Source organism: Equus caballus, chromosome 3, assembly GCF_041296265.1.
Source record: "Equus caballus isolate H_3958 breed thoroughbred chromosome 3, TB-T2T, whole genome shotgun sequence".
NCBI lineage: Eukaryota > Metazoa > Chordata > Mammalia > Perissodactyla > Equidae > Equus > Equus caballus.
In genome coordinates this window covers 85,757,587-85,775,490 of record NC_091686.1, presented here as the reverse complement: position 1 = coordinate 85,775,490, position 17,904 = coordinate 85,757,587, and the positions used below count along the sequence as shown (strand labels likewise).

The 17,904-nt window shown below is 39.1% G+C and overlaps 2 protein-coding genes across 3 annotated transcripts in view; one reads left to right on the top strand and one right to left on the bottom strand.

The window, feature by feature from the left end:
- Positions 1–98: 98 nt before the first annotated feature.
- Positions 99–17,164, bottom strand: SGCB (sarcoglycan beta). 2 transcript variants are annotated; one of them, XM_023638102.2, is made up of 6 exons: positions 17,018–17,164; positions 11,569–11,778; positions 7,988–8,173; positions 7,152–7,343; positions 6,699–6,830; positions 99–3,600 (listed from the first exon to the last, which is right to left on the bottom strand). In XM_023638102.2, exons 1-6 carry the CDS (start codon positions 17,051–17,053, stop codon positions 3,397–3,399), a joined length of 960 nt encoding a protein of 319 aa, XP_023493870.1. In that variant the 5' UTR covers positions 17,054–17,164; the 3' UTR covers positions 99–3,396. The 2 variants fall into 2 exon arrangements, with proteins under 2 accessions (XP_023493870.1, XP_023493871.1); XM_023638103.2 differs by lacking the exon at positions 17,018–17,164 and adding an exon at positions 13,276–13,435.
- The window catches only part of SPATA18 (spermatogenesis associated 18), a 55,606-nt gene continuing 54,842 nt past the window's right edge, over positions 17,141–17,904 (top strand). The window contains exon 1 of the mRNA XM_070263845.1: positions 17,141–17,362. The gene's annotated coding sequence lies outside the window, so the exon portion shown is untranslated. The remainder of the gene's footprint in view (positions 17,363–17,904) is intronic.

The window sequence follows — 17,904 nt, the reverse complement described above, 5'->3', positions numbered from 1 at the left end:
TACTGTATCCCAGTCTCAGGCTATATTTAAATTCATCATGTTTCTATGATTAAGTAGTAACCTGCTAATATTTTAATCATTGAAAAATTAACAGCAAACAATTTAGAGAATCTTTATTGTAAACAGAGTTCATTAATAGGTATTACAAACTGAATTAACCAAAACTCAAATTAGTAACCTGAAACAGATTTACAGGTTTATTTTTGCATGGCATAATTTGCAATCTTTGCCCCCTCAACACTTTAAAAAAGATTACTAAAATTATCAACATTTTAACAGTCTCTTTTTTGTCAAGTTTAGCACCATAACATTCTCACCCTCTTAAAAAAAACGCATTCAAAACTAGGTAGAACTTCCACCTTTCATCATCAAAACTATCACACAAAATTTATTTTTTCATAACACAAAATAATACAAATAAGTATATTTTTAAATACTGCAGACCATATATAGGCAGTCCTCACTTTGTGGTGTTTGGCATTTTTCCTATCTGCTCATTTCTAAAATATCCTGTTTTCATTTAATCTGTCCCCTGTCACTGCAATTCACCTCTAAGGTATTGCAGTTATTTAAACAAGCACATATCCGCCCTACTCTCCTGGGATCCTGTCTGTCATCTACCTCCCCAAAGTCTGCTGCTTGTCATATCAGTGCTCAACACACAGGAGAAATAACCAGCAGAAAGAGGCAAAGTTAACATTTCAGTTTGTAGAAAAACACCATCTGGTGGTGAGAATGAGTAGCTGATGCTTTACTGTTATGTAAAATAGGTCACAGGTAAAATGGACTGTTTGTTCTTGTTCTGCTTTCCAGGTCTACAAGTCAGTGAAAAGGCCAGGGCTGCCTGTAAACTGTCCTAAAATCCTGTACCTGTTACCTTAATGATCAGTTCTATAAAAACATCAAAATAGCCTCTCATGTCAAAAGCACTTAATGGAAATGTATCAAAAACAAATATTTCTCAAAGAGGAGTAAAAATAGATTATTTCATGAATTACATTCAATAAATAATACTTTGAACATAGTGTTCTGTGGTTTTTGTAAAAATACATATCAAAGAAACCTTCAAAACAAATCTAAATAGGACAAACAAGTAATGAATACAAAATTTAAAAATATACTCAGTATCTGAATGAAAATTCCAACAGATTTTTTCTGAATATCATTCAGATATTAAATAATACTGAATATATTCAAATAGATTCTGATATCACTACAACTAATAACACTCAGAGGTCATACATTTCACTTTTTTTTCCTTCATTTAAAAACTGTACTCAGTATTATATAGTAAGTCAATCTATTTTGGTATACTTTAATGACTATTCCTAATGTCCAAGCATTTGGTTTTTATGTCAGGGAGAACTGTGACAATATTGAATACAAATTTGTCTTGTACTGATTTTCTCATCTACACAGTTCAAAGTGACCATGACAGAACACGATACACTTGGATGCAGAGTGGGGCCTATGATTTATCTCTACTGCCTACTTTACAGCAAGGTACTTTGAAGTCTCTGTCCCTGATGTGTGTGTCTTAATGATACCAGAGAGTTCCTTTCAAGTCAAATATAAAATACATTAAAAATCAACTGGCTTGAGGGTCGTAAATCATTACAATGGGATAGTGATATTAGCAGCAGAGATCAATTCTCATATTTAAACATTACTTGTATTATTTCCTGCATTAGCACCCTTTAGTCCAGTGCTTCCCAACTTTTTTCAAGGCATGGCACACATCAGAAAGGGTAATATTTGCATGGCACACTGGGGGGAACCCACCAGGCCATTCCTGGCCAGCAGGACTTACCTGGGGCCATGGCCTCCCCACTTCCCACTGTGTTGCCCTGAAGACTGAGGGTATATCTTGGCAACCCTTTCACCCAGTCAGGTACTCCAAGGTGCCAAAGCCCACCTGTTGGGAAACCAGGGTAACCCACAACTAGGGTAATTTGATCTCTCAATAGTACCATATGTTGGAATTGGCTTAAGATAGTTTAAAATCTGACAGTGATTGGTCATATTTTTTTGACATGAGATTGATTTAGTATTATTTTTTAACTAGACTAAGCATACCTGTTTTGTTTGATTCTTATTTGCTTAGGCAAGTTTGAATTAGTCTTTCTTCATCTTTCTAGAGTTTCATATAATTAAAACTTCAGTGCAGATAGTGAAAAGAACATGGTATTTGCAAGCAGGTACATATAGGTTTGAACCACACCTGAATTCCAATCCCAACCCTGCTTTTCCTGTGTGACATTAGGCAAATTTCTTAACTTCTCTGATCCTCAGTTTCCTAACAGGTAAAACTGGGATAATAAGACCTACTTACAGAGTTGTGGTGAGAATTAGAGACATCACACATGTAATGCCTAGGACAATGCCTCGGATGTATAAGATGCTCAATAAATGACAGCTAGCATCATTATTTAGAAGTTAAAGCTGAGATGGTGTTTTAATTTCTACCACATTGTGAACACTTAATATTTATCAATATTTAACGAGTAAACATCCTGTTACAGAGTGTTTTCCTCCTAGTGCAAACCTAAGGAACCATAGTTTCTTACTATCTCACATACGTGAAGTCTTTAATGATTTCACTTGTGTGTGAGAATTGGGCTGAAAGTTAACACACTAAAAATCTATCTTTCCTGAGCCAGCATCGATGGCCTAGCAGTTAAAGTTTGGTGCATTCCTCTTCGGGAGCCTGGGCCTGCTTCCCAGGTAAACCACACCACCTGTCTATCAGGAGCCATACTGTGGAGGTGGCTCACATAGAAGAATTAGAAGCACTTAGAACTAGAATATACAACTATGTACTGGGGCTTTGGCAGGGGGGAAAAAAAGAGAGGAAGATTAGCAACAGATGTTAGCTCAGGGCAAATCTTTCTCAGCCAAAAAAAAAAAAAAAGGAAAGCAATATTATATATATATATATATAAAAATCTGTCTTTCCTCTCAGAAACCAGGAGACAGAGCATGTAACATTTACTAACAGTGTACCTTTTAAAAATCTTCAGTGGGTCTATCCCCATTAGTTACCAAAAACTTGCTTATAGTGAGTCTGAACAGTTGCTTCAGCCCTCCATCCTTTAGACAAGGAATAGTGGAATTTAAAAAACCACTTCTTTAAATATTAATTTTGATTTTATTCACTTCTGATAATTATTTTAGAGACTATAATTTGAAGCTCAGTGCAACTTAATGAAATGTATTAGAATTTAGGATCTCTGAGAATATTTTAAATATGGAGATTATATAACAGACACAGCAGTGCTCTGCAGATAAAATAATTATAAGTTATCACAAGCTCTGTAAAAATATGATTTGCATGCATATCCTTTAAAAAAAAAGTCAAGTCAAGATAGGAACACATTGATAACCTCTCGGGTTCTTCTAATGAGTGTTTCCACAGGGGTTGTCTGAGATCTGGCAGCCCATGTTCTGGCCTGTTACTGGTACTTTGAAGAGAGTTCCATCAGCACACACACAGAGCTTGTAGCGCACCCAGTCGCCAGAACCAAACTGGTCTCCACTGGAGGAACTGGGGAGGCGAGTTGTGTTAACCATCACAGTTCCATTTAGGATGATGCTGTTTTCCTATTAGGAGAACAACAATATGATTTATTTACCTCCACAAGTGGGAATTGAACAAAGTTAATAAAGAAAACTTACTGGAATATTAACAAGAAAAGAAAGAGTAAAGTCATGACCAAGACAACAAAGAAAACAAAACCAATGTCAAGATTCAACTAGTGATCTCTTAGTAATAGTTTACTATGTATATCAATACACTTGTGACACAATTTATCTCTCAATTAGTTAAAATTACATCAAAATTCCTAAGTGCACAATAAGACTTATGTTGATAAAGTCTCAGATCATTTTCACTTGTTACTTCCTAAGAGAGTTCTAATAAAGTTACTGATTGATGAGTTTTGGACAATGAGAAGAAAAAGACTTTTTCTCTCAGAGAAAATCAATTTTAACCTCCAATGTTTTTGCAACACTACAAATGAAGATTTGAGCCATATAATTTTGAAGACCAGGCATTCAAAGGAAACTGCCTGGAGGCTCTCTTCTTCAAGCCCACTGTTCCCAGAACATTCTTGTATTGTAGGCCTGTTCTTTTTAGGAAGGCCTAAACCTCTCTCTCCTTTCCTCCCTCCTTCTTAGCTTTTCTTCTTCTCATTCATTCAACAAATACCATTAAATGTCTACTATGTGTTAGGTACTATTCTAGGTGCTGAGGATACAGCAGACAACAGACAAGCAAAGTCCAAGTTCTCACCGTTGATATTTTAATGGGGAGGGATAGGCAACGAACTCATGAACAGGTAAACAAAATAGGACATCATCTGAGAGGAAGAAGTCAGGGTACATAGACAGAGGGTGACCAGGCAGGAGTTCTACTTTACACAGGGTGGTCAGAGAAGGCCTTGCTGATAAGGTTACAGGCTAACGGAAACTGGATGATGCGAAGAAGTAAGCCATGTGGGTAACCTGGGACAGGCACTCCAGGGAGAGGACATAATACACAAAGGCCCCAAGGCGAAGATGTGCTTGGTGTTCCAGGAGCAGACAGGAGGGCAGCATGGCTGAAGCAGAGACGGAGGGGGTCGACTGGTAGGAGACAAGTCAAAGAAATAACTAGGGCCAGATGTAAGGCCAGGGAATGGACTCTGGGTTTTGTTTGGAATTAGATGGGAAGACATTTGGAGGGTTCTGAAGAGGGAAGTGACGTGATCTTTTATAAAGGATCACTCTGGCTGCTGTAGAGAACTGACCACAGGGGTGAAAGCAGCAGCAGGGAGACCACCTAGGAGGCTGTTCCAACAGTGCAGGCAGGAAATGACGGTGCTTTACACCACAGTGGTGGTGGCGGTGGTGCTGGAAGTGCTGAGGAGCAGCCAGATTCTGTGCATCTTCTGAAGGGAGAGCCAGAAGGCTTTGCTAATGGACTGATGGGTGCCATTTAACAAGACTGGGACACTGAGAGAAATGCATGTTTGAAGAAGGAGGGAGGATATGAAGATTTTAGACATTTAGTTTGAGATGCCTATGAGATAATGAAGGGGAGAAGGTAAGAAGGCAGTTGTGTATGTGAATCTTAGTTCAGAGAAGATTAAAGCAGGAGTTCCAAACTTGAGAGTCATCAACTTACAGAGGGTATTTAAAGCAATGAAAGAAAGTTGGTTATGAAGTCATGGAAATGGCTAATGGACTATGTAGTGATAGTATATGGAATAACTATCATTCCTGTGATGAATTTTCAAATTTTGTTCCAATGCTGCCATCTTGTGGTCATTTAATTTTACTCTCTTTTTTCTTAAAAGCAGTTTAATTGATAAAATTCTAATGATTAGCTGTGGACTTAAAAACTAACCGCTGATATTAACTGAATTATAAAGCTAACTATCTTTTCAATACTGGCTTCTTTTTCTTTAACCGTGGAGAAATTGGTATATGTGTATGTGTATTTCAAAGTATTTTAATATTTGTCATATTAATGACAGGTAGAATTTTCAGGTGGAAAAAATAAAAGATTTAGGTAACTCGCTAATGGCTATATAAATATCTAACACATCTCTTGCTTCTTTGAGTTTCTAGTGCAGAGAACAACAGTCCCACCATAACATTCTCCAACACTATGCTTAGAGGAATGGCTTCTTACTACAATACAGCTAAAAAACACTCAGTATTACTATTGAGTTTCTGGCAAGAATCACGTTTTATCTTCATCTTTATTATTTAGAGATTGGAAGATGTGCTTTGGGGAGGAAAAGCTGTTTATAAAAGTGAAAGAATTTAATTTTTTAAACTTTATTTTTTCTAAGAACTATGAAATTGAATTTTAAAAAAAGGAAAAAATTATTTTGTAAGTCCTTAGGTTTAAGTTCACTTTTGCTATTTACTGCTTGATAAAACAAATTTAATTAGCTTTAGTTAAGTAGTACATAGCTGGGACCCAAAGACATTCTGAATAAATGTGCTTTGACCAGAATTGTGAGCAGGTAAAATGCTTCTGGACTTATGGCTCCCTTATAAGAAATATTTTATCTATTAAAGTTCAGATATAATCTGTGAAGCACAAAGAAAATTTCACTTTTTAACAGCTACGATAAAGGCAAAATCTTTTCCCTTTACAATTAATAATAGATGTATAAATAAAAATACATTTTATACCTTTGCTAATTGATTTTCATATTACCGGATATAACATCCAGGAAGGGATATGAAAATATTTAACTGAAAAAAGACCCAACAACTTCAGGGAATGGATACCTACTTTCATCTTCCAGAATTCTCTTTTGGAAGGTTTTTTTTTTTTTTGGTTTTTAAAATAATACAGATATCATTATGCAAAAAAGAAAAAGAATTTTTTAGAAACTAACAGGCAAGCAAAAATAAAAAAATTAAAATCATTTGTTATCCTACTACCCATAGCCAGCCATTGTTGACATTTTGACATACCCTTCCAGGTGTTTATAAACATACAAATATTCTGAAAACTAAAAATGAGACATTTCACAAGTTGTTTTGTAACTTTCTTTCACTTCACAATCCATTTTGAACATCTTTCCATGTCAAAAATTATACAACTACATTACCATTTTTAATAATTCCATACTATTCCATATATGGATTTATATACCCAAGAATCTAATAATTCTCTTAAACTCTTAAAAAATACTCACTGCCTTTAATTCCATGTTACCAGCCATGTGAAATTCAATGGTTTTTCCCATAATGAATACTCCTTCGTTTCCACGCACAATAGCACGTCCATCAACTTTTATATTTAAATCACTAGTAGCATTGCTGGTAATCTGAAAATAAAAAAAAAAGCGGTGAAAATAGTTTCTAAATTAAAGTGAGAATTATTATTAGAGCTAGAGGAATAGGAGTTTCAACCAGGAAATATGAAAGGAAAGTGTCTTCAATTACATTTTATAGATGTTGAGGTCAAGAGAGATGCCTTGATAATGATCACATAAGGTAGTAGTTAATGACAAATCTAGAAGTAATCTTTTCCACTGTTCTGAAATTTATTCTTGCATACCACTATAAATCAGTAAAACTCCTCTCTCCCTTTGTAACTTTAGACAACAATTCTCTTCCATTAATAAAACAAAGAAAATAAATCATACCCTTTCAGTAGATGCTTTTTGAACATTCAAACTCTTCACTCCACTCGGCAAATGAAACTCATGAGTTTCATAGTCTGTGCTGAATAAGATATTTTGAGTCCTTGGGTCGAAAAACTGCATACCAATGTCACTTGTAATAGAAGTTTTGTTCTTTTCTACACTGAGCTTTGTTGTCCCTTGCTGAAAAACAATCTTCAGAGAAACATTTTATTATGAATATGTTTTCAAAGAAGACAGCATCCAAAATTGATCAAGAACATTATAAAAAACACTCTATAACAATAGACTAACTTCAAATAATTTTAACTGTGTCTGTCTGTCCTTCCTCCACCCACTTTGGAAAACGAAGGCTCATTTGCTTATTTGCTTATACTGCTCTGCACAAGGACAAGGGTCACAGGACACATGGACCTAGGCCTAAGATGGGCAGGTGGCAGTAATACCTCCTTGAGGTTCTAGTCAGTTGAAAACCTAAGTCACAGCAGCTGCTAGGCATGAGCTCCCAACACTAGATTGGCATATTCTCCTCCAGACTCCCAGAAAGTAGAGGGTATTCTAACCCGGGAAGGTGCTTTTTTAAATGGTCTCCTCATATGGAGGAGAAAAGAGTAAACTATGTATTCTTATAGTAATTTTATCTATCACAGAAAATGCTACCATGGAAGAAGATCCAGAATATTAAGAAAGCATCTAATATTAATAGATTATAATACCAACAATATTATTAAATATACTTATGAATTTTCTCTAAAGGAAAATATCCATTTCCAATAATCAACTTTAGGTTTTATCAAAGAATTTTTCTCTAATGTTCCTCAATTAATGTGGTAACTTACAGGCTGGTTATTGCCAGTGATGACCAAATTCTCATTTCGCCTTCCTCCTACTGTGCTCTTATAAAGAGGACGTATAACTCCCATGTCAGATACTTGTTTAAAGCGAAGTAGACCAGTTTCATGAAACTCCATGCTGTCACAGCCATTTGGTCCAATGCGAATCACAGCCCAGATAACAAGCGTTATCTAAAAAAGAAAACAAGCCCACTGTTGATAGGTAGCATACATGTAACATCATTGGAAAACAAATAGAAAAGATAATCGCCAAAGAATTAAACCTCTTAAATGTTTCATCAGTGAGATGGACATAGCAGTTGGTTTTCTACTTGTAAACAAAATCAATTTTATTTTTTATCAAGGTATGCAACTAGCTAAAAGTCAAAAAGTGCTAAAAGGTCTACAATAAAAAGAAGAGCAGTTTCTTATTTCTTTTACTCCCACCATTTTTCATCCAGGGAAAACCACTTTCAAAACTTCTAGCTTATTTTGTCCAGAATTTATCTCCATGTTTCCAAATATGTGTATATATTTCTTCACTCATGAATTTTAGGTTTTATCTATTAAATTTCTATTTTAGCAGATGACAATTTTAGCTCATTTATACTTCTTCACCCCAACTCCAATCTCAAGTTTTGGTTAAATCCATGTGCCGTATTTTCATTATTATGACCATATAAATATTGGTCACTGCTAAGCCAAATACTGCACTATGACGGCAGTTCCTTTCCTGTACTTTGTGTCTTTTGGAGTTTACTATTTGTCTGTCTTTCATTTGCTTAGTTTCTTTGGAAATCTGACTAAATCTTTTCAAACCTTCCAACATTTCTATCAAATGTCTCTTAATAAAGTGTTTTAAAAATCCAAGCCTCTCAGATAATTTATTAGTTCTACTTTTCTCTCCCAGGAAATCTTTCTGGAACTCCTCTCTTTTTGCGCCATCTGGACTACTACACAGCTGTAATCATGAACTCCTCCTTCACGTCCACGCTGGAACTTCCTTTTGTCGTTCTCCCACACTAGATACCCAGTTTCCTGTATCCTTATCTTCAACTTTCTTGGCTCAGTACCTTCCTTTGGTAGAGCACATCCTCCAGTGGCTTCCTTAGAAAGCATGTATGTGAAGTAGATTTTTTTGAGAGTGTACATGGCTAAAAAGTATCTTTATACCTCTCACATTTGACTGATAGTCTATCTTGGTACACATTTCTAGACTTGAAATTACTTTTTCTGTGAATTTTGGAGGCCCTTGCTTTCTTGTCTTCTGATTTCCAGTGCTGCTTTTGAGAGGTCCGATGCCACTGATTTTGTACCCTTTATGCATAACCTTTTTTCCCTCTGGAGGATTTTAGGGTCTTTGCTTTATCCCCAGTTTTCCTAAATTTCACAGTAATGGCCTTGGTGTGAGTTTGTATGCATTACACTGGACCCAGAATGGTAGTTTTCAATTTGTTCTAGGCAGTTTTCTTGATTTATATTATTTGATAACTTTCTTCCCAGAATGAGAGAAGAACTCTCTTCTCTCTTTCTGAAACTCCTCTTAACAGAATGTTACAATTCCTGGATTGATTCTTTAATTCTGTTGAACTTTCTGGAGGAGTTCCTTTTTTGTTATCTTCCAATATCTATCTTTCTATCATCCTATCTATCTATCTACCCATCCATTCCTGTGCTTGTATTTCCATAAGTTCTTCCTTATTCTTGAATAGCTCCTTTTTATTGGCATGTTATCCTTGTTTCATGGATGCAATATCCTTTTATTTCTCTGAAGATATCGATTTAAAAATTTTTTTTTAAGTTTTCTGTCATTCGTTGCATTTTCTCTATCTCCCTGAATTCCTACTTCCACCATGGTTTGGGTATTTTGGGTCTCTATCATTTTTCAATTCTTGGAGCTCTCCAAAAAAAAAAAAAAATCTATTGATCCCTGGCAGCGCATATTTAACAGTGAGTTTGTAAAAAGTCCATAGAAAGTACTCTGTGTGGGGTGGGGCTTGTGACTGACAGGCTTCACAGTAGGAAGATTAGGTGGCTTTTTCACTGGGACCAGCCAAGTGTCAGTATCTTCAGGTCTTTTCTCTAGGTGCTTCAGTTTCTCCAGAGAAGGCTATTTTCTCTCTTGCCTGGAGGATATAAGCCTCGTGCCAGAAAGCTAGAGGTGGAGGATGAGGATAGGGAGCCTGCGAAAGGGGGTCTCAGCGCTCAGGATGCAGACTTCTCTGCTTTCAGTGTGGAAGCCCATCCATCCCTACCCTCCTCTGTGCAATACCCTCAGGCAGCAGGAATCCCCTACGGGTCAGTGTGTCCAGAGGCACACTAGTTTTGTGCAGGGTTAGAGGGGTAGCTGCTTAACTGCTGGCTGGAAGGGAGAGGAAGGCTACGGATCCCATGGCTCCTTCTACAGACTCTTCGAACAAGCTCTCTGTTTTCAGTTCCCGCCTCACTCCTGCTTTTCAAGGTACTGTACTTCCAACTTCTGAGGCTTTTCAGGATTCTGCAAGGACTTTCACCAACACCTTCTGCAACCCCGTCCCCAACACACACAAGCACTTTCTCTTCTCTGATAAGTTATTTGCCACTCCTCCTCCTACTTTTCGTCTTCATATATTAGGGTTCAGGATTTTGGTTGCCTCTCACTTTCTCCCAAAGTATATCTGTTTCTTGACATTGTGATCTTGGGATGAGCTTTTTAAGAGAAAATGTTTTTATTATGCCATCTTAACCAAAAGTTTCTAATAAAATAAATTTATAAAATAAATTCAGAACACGTTTTCCTAGTAAAGTTATTTATAGAATTCTTTTCAATTTAAGTGAAGAATTAGACACAAACGTTTTGGATGTACATAAAATGCAAAGGACTGGCTTGAGAGTATTAGAAGTCAAAAATAAAGTAAATGGAATCACTTGAGAACCACTGTAGTCCATGGTCACGATCAGTCTTAGGTACACCGATAATCACTCTCTGAAATAACAACCCCCACATGCCAGATGGTTTCATATTTAACCCCCAGATAGTTAGAACCTTGGATGAAAAGTCTTCTTCTTTAAAAAAGCAAATATCTTTGGAAAAGGCAACATACCAGGTCGTCAGTCCTTAATGTAAACCAGCTCACCCCATCCTTTCATTCTGTAACAAGAGAGATTTAACACTACAAAATGTAGCCCTCACTGCCATCCGAGGCTTTACAATTTTAAAATCCAGCTGAAGAGGGAAGACTAATGCACAAAAAGTTGAATGAAAACAGAAAGGACTATATTTTTTAGGAGAGGTGAAGGCAATAAAATCATCTTGGCAAAGGTCTCTTCTATTGAGTTGACTTTACCCTTTTTAAAGTTAAGTCCTTTAAAGGGAAGAATCCATGAACATTTTTTTTCTAAATAAAATTAATACATGGCAATATTGGCATACTAGGTTTTTTCACATATAAAATATTAAATCTCAGTAAAGAGATGAAACATGAATAGAAGAACAAAAAGAGGGTGCCAAAAGAAATTATAGAAACAAAGTCCATGATTTCACTGAAAAACAGACGAAAAATTCCCCATGGTAAATAAAAAACAAATATTCTGTACTGTATACTCACAATTAAATTGATAACCGCCAGGATGAACAAGAGGATAATCACACAGATGGCTAAGTTGCCTTTTCTCCCCCTCAGCCCCGTTTTATGGAGGCGCTCTTCATCAATCGGAATATATCCGGCTTTGAAGTTACTATTGTGCTCTTTATTGACATTCCTTCTCTCAACAGCCTTCTCACGCATGGACTTCTTTACAGGTCCATTGGAACTTTGCTAAAAACAAAATACAACACAATGGAACAGCTATACCCTCTCTTTTTGATGCATTTATTTATTAAGTGCAAATTCCTAACTAAAGAAAGTTGAACTGGTTAGTGATATATTTTCCAAAATAAACCTCAAGTCATGTTTTGTTGCAGGCTGTGAATAAGGATATTAACGTGCTTAGAGGCAGAGTAGGGACGAACCTTCACTGTGACTATTTGATAACGTATTTCTACTCTCCGCTTTGAACAGTCCTAGTGTCAGTAAAGCGTACAGCTAGCTCATTTGCGGGAAGAGTTGATAGATACATTCTATGGTGGGAAATCTTTTCATTAACGATTTATAATGATTTAATTATATATATTTTTTCAATTATATGAAAAGAATTTGGACAGGCTGACACACTTAGTTATTTATCACTCCAACAAGACCAGGAGTTTCAAAGTATGGACTGGAGAGTCCTGGAGGGGCCCCTTGAAACCTATCAGGGGTCCGGAGGGTGAAAAATATTTTCAAAATAACGCTAAGATGTTATTTTCCTTTTTTACTCTCCTTCTTTCATGAAGGTACAGTGGAGTTTTCTGAGGCTACATGACTATACGCTATGACATCACTGCTTTAATAGCAAATGAAATGTGCGCTTGTGTATTGTTGTGTTTAAAAAATTTCTCAGTTTTAATTTCTAATATGGTAAATATCAATAGCTACAACCCACATAAACCAAAGCTCTTTGGGATCCTCAGTAATTTTTAAGAGTATAAAGAGAACCCGAGACCAAAAAGTTTGAGAACCTCTGACTTAGACTATGGTTGAATGACATTTTAGGTAATAATCTGGTACATCACAAACAACAAAAGGAATGGGTAGAAATGGATACTGCCCAACTTACATATTTTTCAGAGCTCTGAGAAAATTCATTTATTGAATGAACCTAATTTTATGCATAAACACTAATACCATAAATAGAAATACAAAAGAAATATAGGACAGGATCCTTATCCTTTAGAAAATACAAAATGTGATTTGGGTACATGAAATAGTTAACAATGCAATCAAGTACTCTGTATGTTCAGGTGCCAAAATCAATAGTATAGACAATACAAGCTGTGGAGTTCAAGGGGAGGAGAGACAAGATGGCTTGGAGTTGTCAGGGAAACCAGAAGGAGTAGGTGGGTCAGATCTGCAATGCAGGGAGAATAAAGTTGGAAAAGTACAGCAGGTTGCGAAAGTTCTTAGACAGCTAGGTACAAATTCTAGTTTTTATGTCTGTTTCATTGGAAGTCCCTGGAGGTTTCTGAATATGAATGACATATGTCTCAGAATGCTAAATGTGTGGGCATTTGTGGGAGAGACAGCAAAGAGGAATATAGGTTTCCCCGCTATCTGAAAGTAGAGTGCTCCCATGAAACCTTTCATAAGCCAAAATGGTGTAAAGCGAGGAAGCAATTACCATTAATTTATATGGGAAAAATTTTTGAGCATTCCCTGCCCCAAAAAATAACCTACCAAAATAAACTGAGATAAAGCACAGATGCTCACAGGCACCGTTCAAACGTATCAAACGTACGGTGGCTTGATGCTGAGATGCTGAGTGTAGTTCCTAGGGACGGAGCTTGACAGTGCCACTTTTGCTCCTCGGGGTGCGCGCTCCCTCTATAAGGGCTCACTGCAAAATAAATGCTGAACACTATTTTCACTTTTAACCTTTTCTCATAAAAGTGAAAATCCTCTTTGAATTTCTTTTGGTTAGCAAAAACAGGTACCAATGTAGGTCTTTTGTAAAAGCAAAGTGGTGTAAAGTGAATTTTCGGATAGTAGGGGAAATCTGTACCCGTAAGTAGGCTGTTAGGGATGCTGTAGTAAAGGAGGTTTGAGGTAACAAGGGCCTAAACTAAGGTGGGATGAAAAAGGATAAATTAAAAAGATACTTCAGGAAAAGAGTTAACCGAATTTGTAGCCAGGTTCAAAAAGAGGATCTCATGTTTACTGAATGGTGACTAGTTAAACATGGGGAATGAAGAAGGGAGAGAATTCTACATAGGTTGCATTTGAAATGAATGTGAAATAACCACATGCCTCAAAGGCAACGGGAAGGATGTGATGGGATGTTAGGTCAGTCAGGACTAGAAATACAGATTGAGAGTCCTCAACCTCGGGGTAAGTCAAATCTATGAGACCGCATCAGTTCACTGTGAAAAACAGTACAGAGGGAAGAGAACAAAGAGCCAAGGATATGGTCTTGAGAAACTTTAAATGTGCAGGGACAATGGAAAATGAGAAATACAATGAATGGTAAAAAAAAAACAAGGATGTGCAGTGTTGCTGAACTTGATTTGTCAAGAAGTTCCTCCATAACCTTCAAAGATGACCTCTGAGTAGCAAATTGGTAAGCAGGAAACAGTCCCAAAGAGATGCCAGCATGTATACATCTATTTTCGAGTCCAGAAGGTGAAAAGAGGAAAGAGAGAAGAGTAGCTAAAGAATTATATACTGTCAGAGGAAAATTGTGCTTTTTGTTGTTGTTATTCTCTCTCCCCACTCCCTCCATTTGGGGGAAGACTTGTATGTTCGATGGCAGAGGAAAAGATACCAAGAGGAGATGCCAAAGATCTCAGAGCAGGGCAGGATCATGTGGGAAATGAGATCCTTTAGGAGGCAGGAAAGAAAGCGATATGGAATACAGGAGAAAAGAATAGTCTTAAGGGGTGGGCTCCCATTTCACTGAAATGGTTCACACCGAGGCAAAGTTTTCTTCTTTTTCCTAGGGATGTAAAAGGCAAAGTTACCTGCCAAGAAAGAGTGGAGAGGGCTATTAGAATCTTATCATGGTGGCAGGGATAGCAGGCTGGTTGAGGGTTTATGGAAAATGGAAAAAGACAGGAATAATCATTGTGAGTTATGTGGCAGATAAAAACTGTAAAATTCCACAAAGCAGTAAGGAAGGCTCTGTAAAAGACAATTCAATCTACTCAACAGATTTGATCACAAAACAGGTTGCTGAAGACAGTTGCGTAGGTTGTGTACCTGCATGAGGTGCAATATCTAGGAGGGTGCACTGACACTGCAGATATTTTAGTGTTGAATATGGATTTTAAAAGCTTTCTTGCTGAAGGCAGTAAAACACCTTAAGGGAGGTGGGCTTTCTTTTAATTTTCATGGACTAATATGGGCTTGTGGCAGCGCTGATAGATGGGCAATTGAAAAGTCTTGGCCAGAGTTTGAATACAGGTCTACATAACAGAGAGACAGGGCAGAATTCATCCCTCCTGGGATGCATTCTCTACTCTTCTCTGCTAATTCATGTACACTATTACATTCAATTTGATGCTTTTATCATTTATTGAAGAGTTAATATAAGCCAGGTGCTCCAGACTACCAAGATGAGCAAGACACAGCACCCACCGTCAAGGAACTTACTGACCGGCCAGTAGATTAGACAGACAGGGTCACTAACAATTGCAGTTCAACACGGCAAATGCCATAGCAGAGCAATACACACAATACTGAAAGGGTACAGAGGAGGAATGCAACTCCACTCAGTAAGCAAGGGTATCAGCTAAAGGCTTTTAAGAAAAGTTGAGATTTTGGTCGAATCTTGAAGGATAAACAGGAGTTAGTCAGGCAAAAGCAGAGAGAAAGCCACTCCAGGCAGAGGGAATAGCATCATTTGTGGGGTCTGGAGCGCAAAAGAAAATACGGAGCCCTTTGTTCAAATATCAAGCCTGGGACAGCAGAGCATTAAACCAAGTGTGGGTCCCTTCTGAGCTCCCTTAAGTGGGCCTAGCTCCCAGGTTTCTGGCTAGATTAACCAAGTGAATGGATGGCGCTGTAGCCCTTTTAATGGTGAATATGACACAATCCAGTTTTGAACCTTTTAGAGTTTGAAGCGCCTGTGGACAATTCAGTTAAGTTCAGGCTGGAGAAGTAAATGCCTAACTCTGAAGCAGAGACTGAGGAATGGATCAGATTGTCCGGTTTATGTGTAAAGCAAGAAAAGAATCTTGGTGGAATCTCAAGAGCATCAATAGGTGATGTAGATGAAAAAAGAAACGCCTAGAACAGGAGCTGATTAATCAGGAAAGCCAAGGAACAATTCTATTCTCAACAACTCCAAGAAGCTTTGTCTCCTTTCACTTCCTCTCATTCCTTTAGATTTTATTTTACTGTTGTGATCTGTAGCTTACCTGTTGTCTTTAGCTGATTTTTCTACATTTATTTGACATTGGACTTTAAGCTCCTTGAAGGCAGACTTCATGTCTTCTATCTTTCACGCCCCTTAGAATGACTGTTCCAGCGATATATATAACAAGTCTCTAAAAGCAGTTAATTACCTAAGAAAATCTTTCCGGAAAAGATATTCTGGAAACAGAATGTTGGCAACTTCCTCAGATTTGTTTTTTCAACAATGTTGAAGAATGAGACTTTTTCAAAAGAAACTATCATATAGTTTTGTTTTTTTTTTTAAAAGGGAAATAATAGTTAAGGGAAAAAATGACTATGAAAGTTATTTTTATGATAACAAATCACCCTAGTAGCTATAGGTATGTATAGGTATATATGTGTGTATGCGCCTATGTTTATGTACGCGCATGGATAGCTTGCTTTTGGGGGAAAATCGCCTTTTAAACTATTCTAAGTTACAAGTTTACAATGCACATCAGGAAATACTGATACAGCACTTTTAAAAAAATGACTGTAAATCAAGTGGACAGGAGACAGTTTTATACTGGTGACTAAATCTCCAAAGACCAAAGCGGGAGGAGAAACCGGGATGTCTGCACATCGGGGATGCAGAAACCAGAAGGGGCCGCAAGCTGACACCCAGGCAACAGCTGATAGTTTCGTGGCTGCTGTCAGGGGAGCTCATGGCTGGGGAATGAGGTTATTTTTACCCGCATCTTCGCCGGCCGCCGAGCCGGGCGCGCCTCCAGCACGTCCTGGCGCAGGCTCCGGGCTGCCACGGCCGCCGCCCGCCCCTCAGGACAGCGACCCCTCCTCACCCCGACCCGGGGACCGCCAGGCCTGGCCGACGGTCGCGGCTGGTTCCCCGTCCTCGGCGCAGGAGCCCCCGCCCGGCCTCTGCCAGCATCCCGGGCTGAGGACAGCTCCTCCCGCCCCGCCCCGCGAGGCCTGGCCCCGGCCGTCCCGCGCGCCCCGGCCCCCAGCCGTCGGCCCTACGGTAGACCCCACGGCAGGACTCCGGCCTCCCCTGGTCACCCGGTCCTCCGCCGCGGCGGGGCTCACAGACCTGCTCAGCCGCTGCCGCCGCAGCCGCCGCCGCCATCTTCCCGCGCCCGCCGCCGCGCTCGCCGGGGCTGCACCCGCGCGCCTGCGCCTGCGCCCTGGCGGCAGGGGTGGGAGGGGGCCCTGCGGCTCCCGGCCCTCCTAACCCTCGCGGGAGTGGGGCTCCGAGCTGTGGGGCTACGGGCGTCGGCTCCCCAGCCGTCTGCGTGCAGAGCTGTGGCCTCGGGCCGCTTTTTCCCGCGCAGGCGGATTCCACGCTACCTCGGGCCGCCTTTGCGTTCTCCCGAAAGGGCGCCCTCGATATACAGGGGACGCCTCGCCCTTTCCCCTCCAGTCCTCATCACGGAAGGTGGGTGCTTTCCGGAGCTGTGACATCCTCCGTGCTTCAGGGGCCGGGGTCTCCCTGGCTAGGGTGGGAAAGGGCGCTTTTGAGAGTACACGTGGACCAGGACTGGAGTGGTGACAGTGTGGACAGAGGTTAACAAGTTGCCAGTTAGCCAGCTAAAATCTTGAAAGCTGAGAGTCCTCCAGGAGGCCATAAAATCAGTTCAGGGATGCTTCTTAACTTTGGGGGCCTATGAGGTCTGATACTATTTTCTGTGGTATGGGGGTGGATTTTCCATTTAGTAGGTATTGGAGGTAGTGCTGTCGATGTCTATCTTGAGGAACCTAATTTAACGGATATTTACTGCACGCCAAGAAGCCACCCAATGTACAAGTAACTTGAGTAGTACGCACTCCTTGGTCCCTGTCGTCAGTATAATCCAGTAACCGTTTTAGTCAACAAAACGCAGTGAAGGCAAGAGCAACCAAGAAGCAAGAACTGTTCCTTAGGTAGCTGAAACCACTTCTAGTAAGTACCTTTGGGTCCTAGGGCTGCACAACTCAGCA

What these genes read in the sequence shown, in the direction of transcription:
- SGCB (XM_023638102.2), bottom strand. Translation starts at nt 17,053, where the DNA reads ATGGCGGCGGCGGCTGCGGCGGCAGCGGCTGAGCAG. An exon ending in CGGCGGCAGCGGCTGAGCAG is followed by an intron (nt 11,779 to 17,017) that starts GTCTGTGAGCCC and finishes TTTTGTTTTTAG; the next exon opens with CAAAGTTCCAATGGACCTGT. An exon ending in AAAAAGCATCTACTGAAAGG is followed by an intron (nt 6,831 to 7,151) that starts GTATGATTTATT and finishes TTTTATTTTCAG; the next exon opens with ATTACCAGCAATGCTACTAG.